The sequence below is a fragment of the Lycorma delicatula genome, chromosome 1 (assembly GCF_047948215.1).
Source record: "Lycorma delicatula isolate Av1 chromosome 1, ASM4794821v1, whole genome shotgun sequence".
Taxonomy (NCBI): Eukaryota; Metazoa; Arthropoda; class Insecta; order Hemiptera; family Fulgoridae; genus Lycorma; species Lycorma delicatula.
The window spans coordinates 151822720-151840788 of record NC_134455.1 but is presented as its reverse complement, the minus strand read 5'-3'; the positions used below and the strand labels follow the sequence as shown (position 1 = coordinate 151840788).

Below are 18069 nucleotides of genomic sequence, written 5' to 3'. Positions count from 1 at the left end.
GTTAGTTTTTATTAAGCTTCTTTTTATTAAGCCCTTAACTAGAATCTCTGTAACTTTATTTCATTCAAATTTTTTTGCTATTATATATCTTTTTCTCACATACAAGATTTTCATAATAAAAATATGTCATAAAAATATGAGGTAAAAATTAAATAAATAACAATGTTGTATTTTACATAAGCTTACCATATGTTCGGGATTAGCCCGGACTGCCCTGGTTTTTTAGTATTGTTCAGGGTAATTTCTGAGGTTGCAAAAATGTTCAGGGTTTGCGAATTTTATGGTTGGTGAGGGTTTTTTAATTTTAGACCTATATGTTCAATGTTGTGTCTTTAAACATTCTCTTATGGCCGTGCATCTCTCAGCCAACCTTGGAGCAAGTGCTGACGTCGATTTTGACAGAGACGTGGCAACCACTCTTGCCACAACTTTATACTTAGTCATTTGGCAATAAAACAGGGGCAATGTATTTATGTTGTTTTCATGTGTGAAGTGATTCGTCTATACCTTTTTGATCATTTTATCTCTATTTGTTTTTTGTCTCATCGTTTAGCAATGGGCAAAATAAATGTGTCTTTAATGTTAACCTCCAACAGGAATACAAATTTTTTAAATTGAGTAATGACAGTAACAGTGAACATGTTTATTGCACACTATCTACTGGAGAATTTTCTGTTCCACATAAAGAAAAGGGTGATATTGAAGACCACATGAAAACATGTAAACATAGGAGTGCTATTAATGCTACTGCTTCAGCAAACATTAGAGATTTTTTTGAAGTCAGCTCATTTTCATACCACACTGCTAGACATAAACTCAGTTTCAAAACATCAGACTACACAACATCTAAACTGGTTAAAAAGTTATATGACTCAAAATTTTCATTTGCTGGAACCAAAACTGAGGCAATTATTGTTAATGTTATTTAGCCATTTATATTTGATAATATGTTGTGTTCTTTGGGAAACATTAATTATGTAACAGTAACGAAGGGTAGCTCAAACAGAAGTGAAGTAAAACTTGTTCCGATTGTTGTAAGATATTTCAGTCTGGAGGAGGGAATTCAAGATAAACTTTTAAATTTTGATGAAATGTCAGATGAAACTGCTGAAATATTGACTCGGCATCTTTTGCAGTGTTTGAAAAATATAAACTTGAAGAAGAGTTGGTTGGTTATACTGATAACGCTAACAGTAATTTTGGTGGTGTGAAGAGAAAGGGAAATAAAAATGTGTTCAAAAAAGTTCAAAGTGATTTATGTAGACCTATTTTAGTAATTGGTTGTTCAGCCCACATTATAAACAATTCAGTACAAACAGCATTGATTCTCTAACCCTGGACATAGAAGTTATTGTTATAAAAAATTACAAATATTTTCACAAATGTACAGTAAGAGAAACAAAACTTAAAGATTTCTACAGTATCACAGATTACAGTAATACAGTAGTAACAGATTACAAAAAGTATTATCTCATAGCAGTATAAGGTTCGTTAGTTTGTTACCTGCAATAGAAAAATTCTTTCCATTTTTGATGGCCTAAAATCATACTTCTTATCTTATGACAAATGCCCAAAATTATTATTTGATTTTTTTGAAAACCTAGAAGTGAACTGTTTTTGAAATTTGTATGTGGTACTCTACAGTTATTTAATAATGTAGTTCTGAAATTGGAAGCTAATTCTATCACAGCAACAGAAGAATTTCAGACTTATTCTGAATTAATTTGTCAACTTCAGGAAAGAAAAACCGACAAATTTATACCATCTTCTGACAAAGAATTGCTATGCACTCTAAAAGAAAATAATGGTGTTCAGGATCAAAACTTTTTCTTAAGCGTAGACAATTTTTATAATTCTATTATCCACTACTTAGAGTTGTGGAGAACCAGTTTTGATAAAGTTAGTAAGTTTCAGTGGATAAATTTAAGAACCGAAATTGCCTGGTCTGATTTAGAAGAGAGTGCATAAGTTGTTAATGAAATTATAAAAGATTCCATAAATATTGATGTACGTACATTGCTGAATCAGGTAATTGAAAACCAAAGGGTAGGTTGTGGTTCAAGTTCTGAAAAAGTACCAGATACTATTGAAGAGAAGTGGAAAGCAATTTTTAAGGTGTTTCAAAAGACTGATATTTCATGTTGCAGTATTTTTAGAAATACTGCAACCATTTTAGAATGGTTGAGTTTGTGATGTCTTTGCTAGGACATCTGCTCCAGTTGAGAGAGTTTTTTCAGTTATAGGGAACAGGTAGACATTCAGTATCTACTGTTAAACATCTGCTCTAAATGTTAAAATTAATTCAGAACTTTCTTGTTGTGAATTTTATGATGTAATTAAACAAACAAACTATTCTAAAAAAGTTGTCTAGTGAAAAATACAACTGAATAAATAAATTTTAATGTTTTAGTAAACTTTTAAGACTTTTAAGTAATTTCAAAAATATGTCCTGGGTTGGACCCAAAAAAATATGGTAAGCCTAAATTTACAGTGAGTTGTAATTGTAACTTAAGAAGTAATTAATATCATAATGATAAATAACAATGACAAAATAAAATAAAATAGTAAAAAACTGTGGAAACTACTTTTTTAGGAACATATATAATTAAATATAAATACTCTCTCCATATAATTATGTGGCATGTGTCCTACACCTAAATATAAAATACTTTCAATGCAAATATGAATTCATCATTTAATTAATGTAAACACATAAAATCTATTTAAGAAAACCAAAATCTTCAATTATTTCTAGTGATTGTGGAATGGCATTACATAATTTGATAACACACTGTTTCCAGTCACTATAGCTGTATATATATGAATATAATTTCTTTATTGTGGATTGACAAATGAATGGTTTTATACAAAGTGTAACTTACTGAGACTAATATATGAAGAAGGTATGGGGCATTATTTTTGGTATTTTAAAGTTGCTACAGCAGAACTCCTATAGTTGTGTTAATATAGCAGTTATTTTTGTAATTTAAGTGTTGTGGTATGAAGTAACAAAAAAAATTAAACTGTATAAAGCTAAAGAAAATTTGCATAATATACAGTTTGCAGTACTTCCAAGGAAACAACTGATTTAAATGCCTGTTTTTTAAATAATTGGAGTTGACTATCTTTGTAAAAGTAATTACATTGTTTCTTTGTTACTAGGTTATCAATGGATTGGCAAAAAATATTGTCTGCATCATCGCTGTTTTCATAGCAGTTCAACCGTCCGACATACGTGGCAGTAAGTGATGCGTAGTGATGGAGGGACTGGTGGAGGGGGAGGAGATGGTGGAGGTGGCGATGGCAATGCAGGAGGTGGGAGTGGTGATATACCTACAATATTTAATCCCCATCATGTCCGAGCACCACCTAATCTAGTTGTGACTGGTGAAGCTCCAACTGCTGGCAACAACTACAATAATAGACGTTTCAGCAGGCAATTGTCTACAAATCAGCAGTTACAACCTGGTGTGATGCAATTGAATATATTGTCTCATTATGTTTAACAATATATATTTTATTATAAATCATTCTTCATTATTCAAAAACTTATGCCTATAATTAATCTTAACTGCATTATTCAGAAATATGAGTTTGTCAATATATTTAGATGCTATTGACTCCTTCATCTTCATTGTGACATGATAAATGAGAAAAAAATAGTTATTTAAAATTGATCGTAATTGACAGGCATAGGTAATCTGAGTAGCATTTATGATCTTGAGTGTTACTGTTGATATCTTATTCATCTAATGTGTTTGATACTTATTAGGATTTATGTTCTTTTAGAATAATTATTGAGGGAAAATCATAATGTTATATTGTCGGTAACTCAGAGGAAACTTAAATGGTCCAAAAATTGTAGGAAGGAAAAGAATGACATGGTCAGAAATTTGACAAAATGATTCTATTGTTTAGTTGTAGTTTTTTAGTAATATAAATATAACTAATTAATAAGCATTTCCCACAAACACTATATAACCAGTGGTTGATTGAAAACATTCTCTAGGGATGTCATAGACAAAAGCAGCATGTCAGCTTAAAAGCAGCTTACATCTCTATTTCCCATTTGATCTGCCTGCCACACCCTGACTTTATTATAAATAAAATTATGGATTGTAAAAAACTACTTTTTATAAAATTATAATAAATAATAAAGGAACTAGAAAAACATCCCCTCTCTTTACACGAATAAATCAACTGCTTACTTGATAAGGCATGCATAGGTTATAAATTTGATAATAAATCAGGCCATATCAAAAAGTATGTAACTATCTCTATATAAATAAGGCATTTCATATGGAATACATAGGATTATTCTGATTTGTCAAAGTAGAAGCATTTATTAATGAAAAAGATAAACAATTTAAAACAGCAAAAAATTTATAATTGAAAAGGACATTAAATTTCTAATAAACAATATTTATATTGTTCTAACAAATTTTGAATTGGTAGCACTACATCATAGATCGGACTGTAATTATCATTATTTTGGGAAGGAAACTTAGTTTATATTGTTAATTCTTGTGAAACAATTTAAATTATTATAGAAAGCTGTCTTGAATTCTATTGTCAAATGATAATATGATCTCTGGTTTTATATGGGTGTGCATTTTGAAGAATCCAAATTGGATTAATGTGATTCTACACTTACACATAAAGAGAATAAACTAAAGGTGATTTCTGGACATGACTAACCATCCAATCACTGGTCAATGTTGCCACATTTGATGCAGCTAGTTAGTGGAAAGGGGAAAATGAGATCATTGCTAAGAATGCAATAGAGCTTTCTCAAGAAATTGATAACAAAAGCTGTATGATGAATACGTATACAGTTTCACTTTGCTTAACAAAGTTACACGCATGTTGTGTATGCTATTATGTGATAAGACAATTTTACACCATCTGTGTCTTAGAAAAAGACATGTAGTTTGAACTCTTAAGCAATCATCGAATTATATCCTACGTTAAAAATATTTAGGCAAGATGACTTTGTTACTGTTATAGCAAAGGATTATAAGTAACAAAATTAGCTTTTACCAAAAAGGGGTTTAATAACAAAAATTCAAACAATTTTAATTTAAAAATTCTACATTTTATTTTAAAAATTCTACAATTATTAGTTGTTAGTCCTTCCGTACCTTTATTCAACATTGAATTTTCATTGTTATTTTTAATAGAATTGTTGTTTTTAATCCATCCTAATTTCTTTTTATTGTATAATTTTTTAATACTTTGTTTTCAAATAAACTTATTTTATGATCATTTCCAGGCATTGCTGAACTCTAGCTAATCTCTCTAGTCTGACATATAAAATGAGCCAAATGCTCTTTATGGTTTCATTCCTTTTTTTTTTGGTTCTATTAAAGAAGCTGTTATTTTCCTACAAAAAATTTATTTATAGATGATAACTCTTTAAGTAGGTTTGTTTTTATCTTAAGCTTCTCCTAGCTCAAAGGCAAGTTTCCTTGATATAGCCACGATAATGTTAAAGCAATAATTATTTAAAGATCTTTAAATAATTATTTTCTCTCTATGAATCATGAGAGCTTGCCAATGGTGAGGGGGCTGAGTGCTCAGTGATACAGAGTAGCTGGACCAAAGGTCTAACCATATTGGAGAGGTATCTGTTGAGAGCCGGACTAAGGAATAATTCCTGAAAGAGGACAGCAGCTTTTTTAGTAGTTGTTAAGGGCGTAGGTCAGGAGTACTTAAAGGGCCATACCAACATCACTCAATCTTCAGAGTACTGTGCAGCTGAAAGCAATGGAAAACTATGCCTTTTTTTTCTAAGAAAATGTAGCTCTGCATTTTCATGCGACAAAGATGGAGGCATCTTCCTTGGTAAAATATTCCAAATAAACTAGTCCCCTATTTGGATTTCTGGGTGGGGACTACTAAGGAAGGGGTCACCAGAAAATTAAAAAATAACATTCTACGAATCTGAGCATGGAATATTGTAAGTCTAAAAAAGGTTTGAAAATTTAAAGAGGGAAATGAAAAGATTAAACGTAGATTTAGTAAGAATTAGTAAGGTTCGGTGAGAAGAGGAACTTTTGGTCAGGTAATTTTAGAATAATTAACTCAATGTCAAATAAAGGGCAGGCAGGAATAGGTTTCGTAATGAACAAGAAGACAGGGAAGAGAGTAGAGTATTTCAAAAAGCTTAGTGATCGAATCATTGTAATAAGGTTTTTTAATGGCTATTTGCCTACAAGTGCCAATGATTATGATGAGGTAAAGCGTATATATGAAGAAATGGGTGAAGCAATTAAACACATAAAAGGGGACGAAAATTTAATAATAGTTGGAGATTGGAATGTAGGCATTGGAAAAGGCAAAGAAGGAAATATTTGGGTGAATACATGCTGGGCAAAAAGAATGAAAGATGCACAAAGTATAATTTAGTAATTGCCAACACAGTTTAAAAATCATAATAGAAGAATATACATTATACATCATAATTATATAATATATAATATAGGACTCAGATAGATTATATCACGGTTAAACAAAGAATTAGAAATCAACTCGTCAACTGTAAAGCATATCCTGGAGCAGACATTGATAGCGACCATAATTTAGTGATAATGAAATATAGATTGGGATTTAAAAACCTGAAGACTGATACCTTACCTTATCCCTTATCAGATACTTATCTGATACCTTATCAGTTGAATTGGTGGAATTTAGAGAAGCTTGAGGAAGAGGAGGTATAGAAGATTTTTGAGGAGAAACCTTCGTTTTTACTCACGCCTCTTGCGATGAGTAGAAACGAAGATAACCGTAGAAAATATAGAAGAAGAATGGGAGAATGTTAAAAAGGAAATTCTTAATTCAGAACAAGCAAACTTAGGCGGAACAAAGAGAACTGATAGAAAACCTTGGTTATCAGGGGATATATTGCAGTTGATGGATGAACATAGAAAGTTTAAGAATGCTAGTGGTGAAGAAGGTAAAAAGAACTATTGACAATTAACAAATACTATAAACGGGGAGTGCAAATTAGTGAAAGAAGAGTGGATTAAAGAAAAATGTTCGGAAGTGGAAAGAGAACTGATCATTGATAAAATAGACGGTGCATACAGGAAAGTTTGTGGTACATAAATTAAAATCTAATAATGTGTTAAATAAAGATGGTACACTGATTTGCAATACTAAAGAAAAGTTTGATAGGTGAGTGGAATATATTGAGTTATACGAAAAAAATGATTTAGAAACTGGTGTTATAGAGGAAGAAGAGGAAGTCGAAGAGGATGAAAAGGTAGATCAATACAATACTGAGATCTGAATTTAATAAAGCATTAAAAGATTTGAATGGCAGAAAGGCTCCTGGGACAGACAGGATACCTGCAGAATTACTGTGCAGTGCAGGTGAGGAAGCGATAGATAGATTATACAAACTGATGTGTAATATTTACGAAAAAGGGGAAGTTCCATCAGACTTCAAATAGTGTTACTGTTATCATACCAAAGAAAGCAGGAGCAGATAAATGTGAAGAATACAGAACAATTAGCCTAACTAGTCATAAAATCTTAGCTAGAATTCTGTACATAAGAATTGAGAGGAAAGTGGAGGAAGTGTTATGAGAAGACCAATTTGGTTTCAGGATAAGTATAGGGACAAGGGAAGCAATTCTAGCATTCAGATTAATAGTAGAAGGAAGATTAAAGAAAGGCAAACCAACATACACAGCATTTATAAACTTAGAAAAGGTATTTGATAATGTAGACTGGAATAAAATGTTTAGCATTTTAAAAAATGTAGGGTTCAAGTATAGAGATAGAAGAAGAATTGCTAACATTTACAGAAACCAAACTGCAACAGTAATAATCGAAGAACATAAGAAAGAAGCCGTAATAAAACAAGGGAGTCTGACAAGGATGTTCCCTATCCCCGTTATTTTTTTCATTTTTACATAGAACTAGCAGTTAATGATGTTAAAGAACAATTTATATCCGGAGTAACAGTGCAAGGTGAAAAGATAAAGATACTACGATGTTTTAATGATGTAGTAATTCTAGCTGAGAGTGAAAAAGATATAGAAGAAACAATGAATGGCATGGATGAAGTCCTACGCAAGTGCTACTGCATGAAAATAAACAAGAACAAAATGAAAGTACTGAAATGTAGTAGAAATAATGCACATGGACTACTGAATATAAAAATAGGAAGAGAAAATATTTTTTGGAGATAGAAGAATTTTATTATTTGGGAAGTTGAATTACTAAAGATGGACGAAGCAGGAGCATTATAAAATGCCGAATAGCACAGGCGAAATGAGCTTTCAGTCAGAAATATAATTTGTTTACATCAAAAATTAATTTAAACATCAGGAAAACATTTTTGAAAGTAAATGTTTGAAGTATAGCTTTATATGGAAGTGAAACTTGGATGATCAGAGTACCTGAGAAGAAAAGATTAGAAGCTTTTGAAATGTTGTGCTATAGGAGAATGTTAAAAATCATTTGGGTGGATAAAGTGACAAATGAAGAAGAGGTGTTGTGGCAAATTGATGAAGAAAGAAGCATTTGGAAAAATATAGTAAAAGAAGAAACAAACTTGTAGGCCACATTTGACACTTAGAGGCCACATATTAAGGCATCCTGGATAGTCGTTTTGATATTGGATAGACATGTGATGGGAAAAATTGTGGAGGCAGGCAACATTTGGAATATGTAAAACAAATTTTAGGGATGGAGGATGAAGGGGATATACTGAAATGAAATGACTGGCACTAGATAGGGAATCTTGGAGAGCTGCATCAAACCAGTCAAATGACTGAAGACAAAAAAAAAAATTATTGCTTTAATATCTTTTTTTAACACAGAGGGCAGTTAAGAGTATCTGTCCATACTTTATCTGATCTTTCTTGCCTGTTGTAATGTTAAGTGCATTCTGTGTTCTGCTGTTTGTACTTTGTTTCTCTAGCAAAACCACTAACTTCAGTTTTTTGTTTAATAAGTTTTTTGTGATAATATTTCAAACTAGTGTATGCTGGTTTGTTCTGTAAATAATTACATTAAACTGTATCATTTTATACATGTAGAATATAAACTTTTTTAAATACTTTTCTATACTTTATGTAGATATTTTTTTAAATATCTAAAATTATTTTTTCTCTGATAATTATTTTAAGTCCAAAAGTGGTAATATTTATTGAGATCTATGGTCTTACAATAGTAAATACAGGAATGGTGAGCAATGGAGTTTAGCAAGAGTAATTCGATTATTCTCAAGTGAAAGAGAGGAATATAAAGTTAGCGTACAGTGAGTTGCCCTTATAGAATAAATGAAAGCAAAATTTTGAGAAAGTTATTGCTTCACAGTTACTAACCTTTGATGCAGCAGCTTTCTTTTATAATTAATCAAAGTGATTCATTAAGACTAGCAGGGGTTAATTGTATTAATTCTTTCTGACAATATAAAAAGAAGGTAATTTGAAAAATGAATTTCATGAGTTGTTACTGGAACACAATTAGGAGTTCTCTCATCAGAAAATATCCACAGATCTATCATGTCTGCCTAAAAGGGACGATAGACAGCTGGATCTTGTTGCTAGAAAAGTGGCTGAAATCATTTTCTTCATCCTGCATCAGAAGTGTACCTTGAACCCCCTGATATTCAAGCAACCTCAAAATGTTATATAAAATTTCGTAGAAGTGCATGGAACTGTTATAAAGTTAGTGTCAAATGCATACAGAAGAATATTAATGTAGGGCATCATTGTCATTTTAATATTTATTTTTTTATATTGCACTGGTTCTTACAACAGATTGTATTGCAATATAATTTTTTTCAAACTCTTAAGTAACACCTCAAATAATAAATTGTCAGTTACATTAAAAATAAATAAATTTTTATTAGTTTGATAAAAGATTCTAATACCAAATTTAATTTGTAACTGATCTTTTTCTTATAATAACTAACAAAGCATAAGTATATACAGTTATAAACAATGTAATGGTATGTGCAATAAAACTTCTTTGTACATGCAATCAATAATAGATGTATAAAATATATTCATTTTATAATAATATTTACAATAGTTTAGTTTGCTTTATGATAATAAGTTCATAGTGGATTTTAAGTATATTTATTTATGTAAATTTGAATAAAAGAATAAAATACTTAATCGTTTATCCATGATCAGTCAACTAAATTTTATTTTTTTATCTGGACTTTTTTTAAATTTCAATACTTTACTTTTTTTTCTCTATTCTTTTGTGTTTCATTAACAAGAAAGACTTAATACAACCCTGAAAATTTTCAATATTATTGAAAATAAATAAATAATAAGTAGGAAAAATTGAAATTCTTGATTGAAATTAATTAATTGAAATTGAAATTAATTAATTAATTTGGTGAATAAAAGTCAATATTTTGTGAATTTAATTTTTTAAACTACCTTGATAATTAATTAAAAAATAAAAATATATCTTTGAATTTCTGCTCACTTTTTTTAGAAAGGATTTACAAATGTATGTGATTTTTAAAAATAATTTCTATGTTTTGGACTAACTTGTAGATGATCCATGTGAGCTAGTTCAATACTGTTTGTGCTGCCCACATTTAAAGAGTTAATAACTTTTAAAAAGTTTGTATATTTGGCCTGTATGTATTTAATCTGTGGATATTTTAGGAACTTTGAACTAGTCTTTGTGAATCAGAATAAAAATAAATTTCAAAATAGAATTTTGATCTAATTCTTTTGATTTAGGGATTCTTGTTACTAACAATTATAACATATTTAGCCCATAGTTTTACCATTGTTCAGAACATTTCTGAAGGTTGAAGAATGGTTTTCAGTAGTGTCATTGTATCATCCACAATATGCTGTTGGTTCTCAAAATGCCAAACTTTAAATGCCAATCTTATTTTGGGGAATGACCTAGAAATCACTAGAAGAGGTGTTTGAAGATTTAAGTGCTTGGTGAACCTGTGAAATATCACATATCACATACCTAGCTAAAATGTTCAGTAGAAGGTATAAGGAACTGGCAGGTGGTTGTCGTGATAGTATTTATGATTTTTTTGATTTGGTCTTTTGCAGTGAACAGCATCATGAGAATTATGGAGAACCTGTTGATAGTTGTTACTCGTTTGATCTTTTGAGAATATCTGTCATTTATAATTCTATTGACTCCAAAAAAAAGCAAAGCTAGCAATACTTAGACTCTTCTAGGAAACAGCAGAGCTACTGTGACTCTACTTGTTATCTGTCTTTGGCCTAGGATAGTCTAAAGACTAGTCTTCTGCTGTAACAACTGAATTTTGGTTTCTGGTTCGTACTTACACATCCAAACTTTATTACTGGATATTTTGCCTCAATAAAGTCAGCAGTCTGCTGGGACAGTCTAGCATATCCTGGATGACTTCAATATAAAGCTGTTTTGCCTTAGTTAAGAGAAGTTTTGGTAAAAATGTTAGTCATCTTGTGTGTTACAGTTCATTAGAATTATTGAATCTGGTGAACTTTCCTAATAACAAAAAAAAACTATGCCTCTTAAATCCAACTGCTAAAGTTCCTAAAGAAAAAAAGAGTCAGTTACCTTATGAACAATACAAATTTCATTAAAATTCAGGAAATTATTGTATTTTAATAAAAAATTAATTGTTTTCAGTATAGGAGGATAGTTAAATATAATCATACAACAAAATTGGATTAGATAAAATTAAAGAGCTTAGTGAACTGTTACTACGAAATCATTTTGAAAATCAATAACTCACAATATATGTCTGCAAAAAAAAAATCAATTAAAAACCAAAAAATCAGGTGATGATTTTGTTTTATACTATCATACTAAACCACTAAATTATGGTTAATTATTGTGGTTAAACCTCTGAATTTAATTTTTGCTGTTTAATTCTGGAAAGCAATCTGGTAGTTTTATTTTATCTCTAATAGATAGTTAAGTTAGTAACGGAACTGGTGTCATTTGTCTGTGAGACTGCCACAAAAAAAAAACACAAACATTGTGACAAAAACAATACGACCTTATGTGTATCTGAGTTTTTGAAAATACATTTTTCAGGTTTTTTATTAGTCCAAAAATTTACACACACTTAAAAATTTTAAATTCATTTCTTTATACGATTATCATTAGGATCGTAAGATAAAATCATGCAAATAAAATCATTGGGACTAAAAGTTGTCTTGAGTTGAAAATTTTTTTTATATTAATAAGCAAAATTCATGGTTTGTCATGACATAATAAATTAATATTATCTTATATACAAATATAATAGTGTTAAAAATATGGTAGTTTAAACCATTAATAATAAAAGCACAGATACATCAAACAGGATTTTTTGGCAAAACAATAGATGCATTGAATTAATATGAACAGAAATAAATGTGCTTGGTGTGCAGCAAACATTGCCAGTTTAGAGATTACTGGCAGATTGATGTATAGTTGTAAAAATAGCAGACTGATAATTGTAAACAGGATAGAATGAAGTTATAAAATGGCTGTTGGACAACCAAATCTTAGTGTTGACTCAAAGATAAATGATTGCAAGCTAGAGACAGAATATGCTGTTAAATTTACTTTCTTTTCATAATACTTAAGTCCTCCAGAAAAAAATACGGCTGCCTGAATTAAAAATATCTATGTTCATCAACATGCAAGAATAAACTTGTAACAGTGTTTTATAAACATGATAAAGTATTGGTTTTAAATTTTTTTAATAAACATTTATATGAATTATTTAATTTGTGCTTTCCCTGTTTAAAGTGTGCGGTACACAAGTAGAAGACTCTGATCCACCTGTACAGAGAGGCAGTGGTGTATTGTATCGATTGAGACAGTGTAAAAATTCTTGCTGTTCTAAATCTGCTAAAAAGGTAATTTAAAAGTAAGATTTGTATTACATTTAAGTTTATCATGCCACAAGTTGAATTATAATGTAAACCATTAGTAAAATTCTGGCCAAAATTTGTTGGTTCTGATAGTCATAAAAATTATTCATGTTTATGATTTTTCTACATTGGTATGATTAGAACACAATTCTTTTATTTTTGAAAAATCAAGTAAGTATGTTGGGTTGTCTCTTATAAAAATCTTACGTTTATTAAATTTTTGCTTGGAAATATGTAGGTTTGAAAAATTATAAAATGCAGCTACACATCTAAAAAGATTGAGTTATAAAATGTTTTTAATTTTCTAATCTTTTAACTTGTAGAATTGAAGTTTTTTTCTAAATGAGGGATTATAATGGTGGAACGGTTTTTAAATCCTTAGTATGGAGTATAAATATTTAAATTGTTAATAAATTAATTATTCAGATAAGCCTTCTCTTGATCTAAAGGTTTCATATAAAATAAACTTTTATAAAAAAAAAACTGAATTAAAAAAAATGCATTTTCAGATCTTTAAATTTTGACTTTTTGAAGACAGTACCAAATTATAACTAAATAATTGCCATTAAAATTATTTGTCAAATTGGTCAGAGAAAAGCCAAAATTTAAAAACGAATTGAAATATTATCTTTTTTAATTACTATAATGCAATTACTTTTTTCAGCTCTACTTTTTTTTTTTTTAATAGTTGATATACATATCTTGGCATTATTTTTATTTAAAATAAGGATGTCCCACAAAATATGCTGCCTGTTAAAAAAAAAAAAAAACATTTGGGAGAAATGCAAACACAAGAAACCTATGTCTTGGTAAAAGTAAGAAAAATAATTCAGTGAAATGATGTAAAGTCTACAAATGAAATATCGTAATTTGTATTATTATTTTTAACACAAGCTTCCCGATTAAATTTCTTAGATTATTAAGTGACTTGTAATTTTCTATTTAAATAATCTTTCACAGTTACCTGAAAGAAACTTATTATGAGTCCAATTAGAGGATAATTATCAAATGAATGAAACAAAAAATAATCATTAAAATCAGTACATTTGGATGTGAAAAAGATTTATTAAATATACATGATTATATTAGTTAAATTTAGAATCACCTCCTTTTTTGAAGTTGGTGTAAAATGTGGTTAAACCCTTTAAAAGGCCAATTAGTTTGTGTGTGTATATATATATATATATATATATATATATATATATATATATATATATATGTGTGTGTGTGTGTGTGTGTGTGTGTGTGTGTGTGCGCACGCGTGTGGTAGTTTTCATAAAAAAATCAAGATTTTAATTGTGATTTCTTTATTTTAAGATGCAGAATTCATTGGTATTCCAATGGTAAATTAGTATGTTTAGTTTATTTATTAAAAAATGTATTTAGTAATTTATTAAAAAATTACAAGAATTTTTATTTTTTATTCCAGATTTATTATGGTGTATGTGTAACTGTATTTGTAACTGCATCATGGGTTGGTGCTACGCATTCTATTAAGTATCTATATCTGAGACAACCTTTTTATTTTACTACAAATAATTCTACAATACATCAACAACAGGTTGTGATATAATTATAATGTTACAAATCTTTCTTACAATCAGTTTCATTTGAACCATCATGCACGCACTTTTTTTTTGAATATGTGCATAAAATTTTACATCACTGAAATTTTTATTTTTATTTTATATTTTATTTTGGATTTTTCATTTAATGTTTTTCTATAATACCTACTTGTTAATTTAATATTCCAAATTTTTCTTATTTTTTGAAAAGTTATTTTTCTATTTTTATTTTACTGAAAATTTATAATTGTTATTAACTGAAGTTTAGTTAAGAGCTATACAAAAACTGTTATTTGAATTATGTTTTGATGGCATTAAAAAAAAGTGTTTGTGTATTAACTTTCATTTAGGTTATATTGAAATTTTTGATATTAAATGAAATATAAAATGAATAGGAAGAAAGTAGTTATTAAAAAGCTTAAAAAGTTTGGCCTTACGTATAGCCAAGTTCAAATACACATGAAGCTATGTTTTTTAGAAGTGAAGATAAAACATAATAAGCAGGAAAATTTTGTGTGAAAAGTATAAATCAGGTGTTTCTTAGCTTTGTAAACCACAGGACTTAATCGTACCATTATTTTACTCTTCTTTTAATTTCTTGAAAACAATCAATGAATATAATAATGGTCCATTGTAATTGATGTAATAATGATCATTGTGTTTGGATTTGAACAGTCTCATTTTAATATTTTGGCTTCACTACTCAATTGTTAGTACCAAGCTCATCATAAATGATCTAAATGCTAATTAATTTTTATTTGATTTGTACAACTATTTTAATCCCATAATATTTTTGAATTTATTATAGTGTCAAAAAAGTCTGATTATAAAAAAAAAAAATCATTAACAGTTCAATACACTGTTAATTATGGTAAAAATACCAAAAATTACATCAGCTATCGGCTTCAAGATATACTAAAAATAGTCTTCATTCCTAATAATCCCATGAATGAAGTAGGTTTGATTCCTCTGTAAATAGGATTTGAAAAGCTTTCTAAACTCATAGACATCAGATTTTCATGTTTTTTGCTTATGAAAATATAATTTGTCTTTGTTGGTCATCCTAATTTTGGAACATTGTAATATGGAGGATTGAACTAAGTACTATATAAATTTATTGAAAATTAAGTAGTTGTTCATGCACTATATCAAGTTACAAAATTCTAATTGCAAAATCTATTCTAAATGCATAAGAGCAATTACTTTTTTCAGTTTGATAGGCTTCTGTAGATTTTTTATATAAATTTTTCAATGAGCTAGTCATAAAAATTAGATAACTCATTCTAATACTATATAGCAGATCTAGATGGAAATGTAATACGTAAAAAGAAGATACAGGGTAACAGATATATTTTTAATCTCGAGTTATAGAGAATACATCTGTTACTTCTGAATATGTAAAAGCAGGATCAGTTTTTCAATTTACTCATAAATTATTGGAAATAGTCTTTACTGATCCCACTATTATATTTTGCTTGTTTCTGTAAATTTTATAATCAAGCATTCAGTGATAATCTCAAAGAGTAAATATTTTAAGATGAAAGTAAGTAAAGTTAGATAAATAATATAAGAACTTGTTCAAAAGATCTAGCATTCATAAATCATCCAAATTTTTCCAATTTTCTTTTTGTTCTCTTCACTGTTTTATTATGATGGATGACTTTCATTATATATTTAAGTTGTGCTTTTGTTGAAGAGAATTATCTCCTAGGTCTTACAATATAATTTTATCATAAATATGACAAACATCTACTACTTTATTTTACCTGGACTAACATTCCAGGTTTTCACAGACTTAACCATACTGGCACAAAAGTTAATTTTTAATGACAACATGAACGATTAATGAGTAATTTGACTACATGAATAAAAATATTCTAACTTTTCACATTTATTTGAAAAAGGTAAAATCTTGCTCTACGATATCTGTTAATCTGTTTAATTAATGTTATAAATTAAAATTAATATCATTTTGTAATGATTAAATTTATAAGAAAAAAAAAGATTTAATCTGGAACTGGTTACAACTGATTTTTTGAATTATATTGTAAATAAGGAAGTCTAGTATTAGTGAAGTTAGGAAGCATTAATGATTAACTACTAAATGGATTTTAAATAATAGATTTTTCTCTGGATGAAATACTGTTTTAAGTTTATTTTAGTTATATGTTGTATAATGCCATGACATATTATTTCTCTAATATGTGTATTTCAATTTCTTTACAAGTTGATTTAAATTGGATTATCTTAGCATTATTAACTGTCCTTTTAAGAATGAATAAAACCAAATAAAAAGGGTAAAAATATTTGCATTTTCAGCTGATTACATACAATGCTCCATTCTTCACTACATGGTTCATTACAAACTGGACGATCTTTTTCTTTCCACTTTATTTCTTGTGCCGACTTCTTTCAAAAGGTTGCCAAACTCCATCTGATATAATTGGAGAAAGTGTCAGAAACTTCAGAGATAAAGGATTTACAGTAGGTTAGTTAATTATATTGAATATGTTTCTCAATTGTTATTATTTTTATTTTACTCAATACGTTATTTTAATTGTGATGTAAATTATACATTTTATATTAATTCATTGGAGGTCAGGATAACAATTTATTGTTATCCAACAACTTGTTAAAATTTGAAACGGTCAGTCTAGCAAATCTTTCTTTAAAATGAAATTATTTTTATGAGTATCTGCTTCATAATATGTTTCTTGTTTGTTTCTAAAATTTTTCTTCATTTGTTTCTTTCTTCAGAATGTAATCAGGAACATGGTAATGATGATAAGTATAGACAGTTTTTTTTCTGTTTCTGAGCAGTGATCAATTTCAAAGTGATATTCTGTAATGCTGTGTCATTAAGATAATCTGGCCTACTGTATTATATATGTTGTTATCTCTTCCCAGTTTTTATGTTTATTTAAAAAAATATAAAACCCAAAATATAACACATATATTACAGTTTATTTATACATTTTCAATCTATTTTATGAACATTTTGTTGATGGCAGATGTAGAATTTGATGACAAATTTTTTAGCAAAGATTTAATTTAATTGATAATTTACATAGTGGTGGAAAAAGACACAAAAGCAATTTAGATGCCATAAATACAGGATACATAGAAAGAGGTTCTCAAACTATTAGTGTAGTTTATGCTTAGTTAAGCATAAAGAATGGATTAGTGATCGTAATTGATTTTTTTTTTAACTTGTTGAAAAATAAATCATATAGAAACTTCTGTGCGTATGAAATTTTGGTAGAACTTGTTTTACAAAATTTTTTTGGTAATAATATGAGTATACCCAGAAAGTAAATACTGTTTATTATTAAAAAACATACATAACTTTCAACAGAATAATTTTATTATTATGTGGAAGAGCGCATACCTTGAACTGTTTTTTTACACAATTTTCATCATTATTAAGGCACCTTACGTATCTTGTAATCTGTTTGCTTCATTATTTCCTCAAAGAATAGTGCAGATAGTATTTTTATATTAGTATATTAGTATAGTATTTTTCACATTGATGTCATTGTCATGGACTGACCAGCAAGGGATCACTTGTGGAAAAGCAAGTGCTAATTACTTGGAAACAAAATTATCACTTTAAGTTTTCTATCAGGTAAAAAAAGGACTGA

General features: G+C 28.6%; 1 protein-coding gene across 1 annotated transcript in view; it reads left to right on the top strand.

The window, feature by feature from the left end:
- LOC142324252 (solute carrier family 35 member F3) overlaps positions 1–18069 on the top strand; it is a 101125-nt gene that overhangs the window by 4886 nt on the left and 78170 nt on the right. Inside the window, exons 2-5 of the mRNA XM_075365116.1 lie at positions 3163–3468; positions 12739–12848; positions 14293–14424; positions 16748–16916. Of these exons, the coding sequence (XP_075221231.1) occupies positions 3249–3468; positions 12739–12848; positions 14293–14424; positions 16748–16916 (631 nt within the window). The 5' untranslated portion in view covers positions 3163–3248. The remainder of the gene's footprint in view (positions 1–3162; positions 3469–12738; positions 12849–14292; positions 14425–16747; positions 16917–18069) is intronic.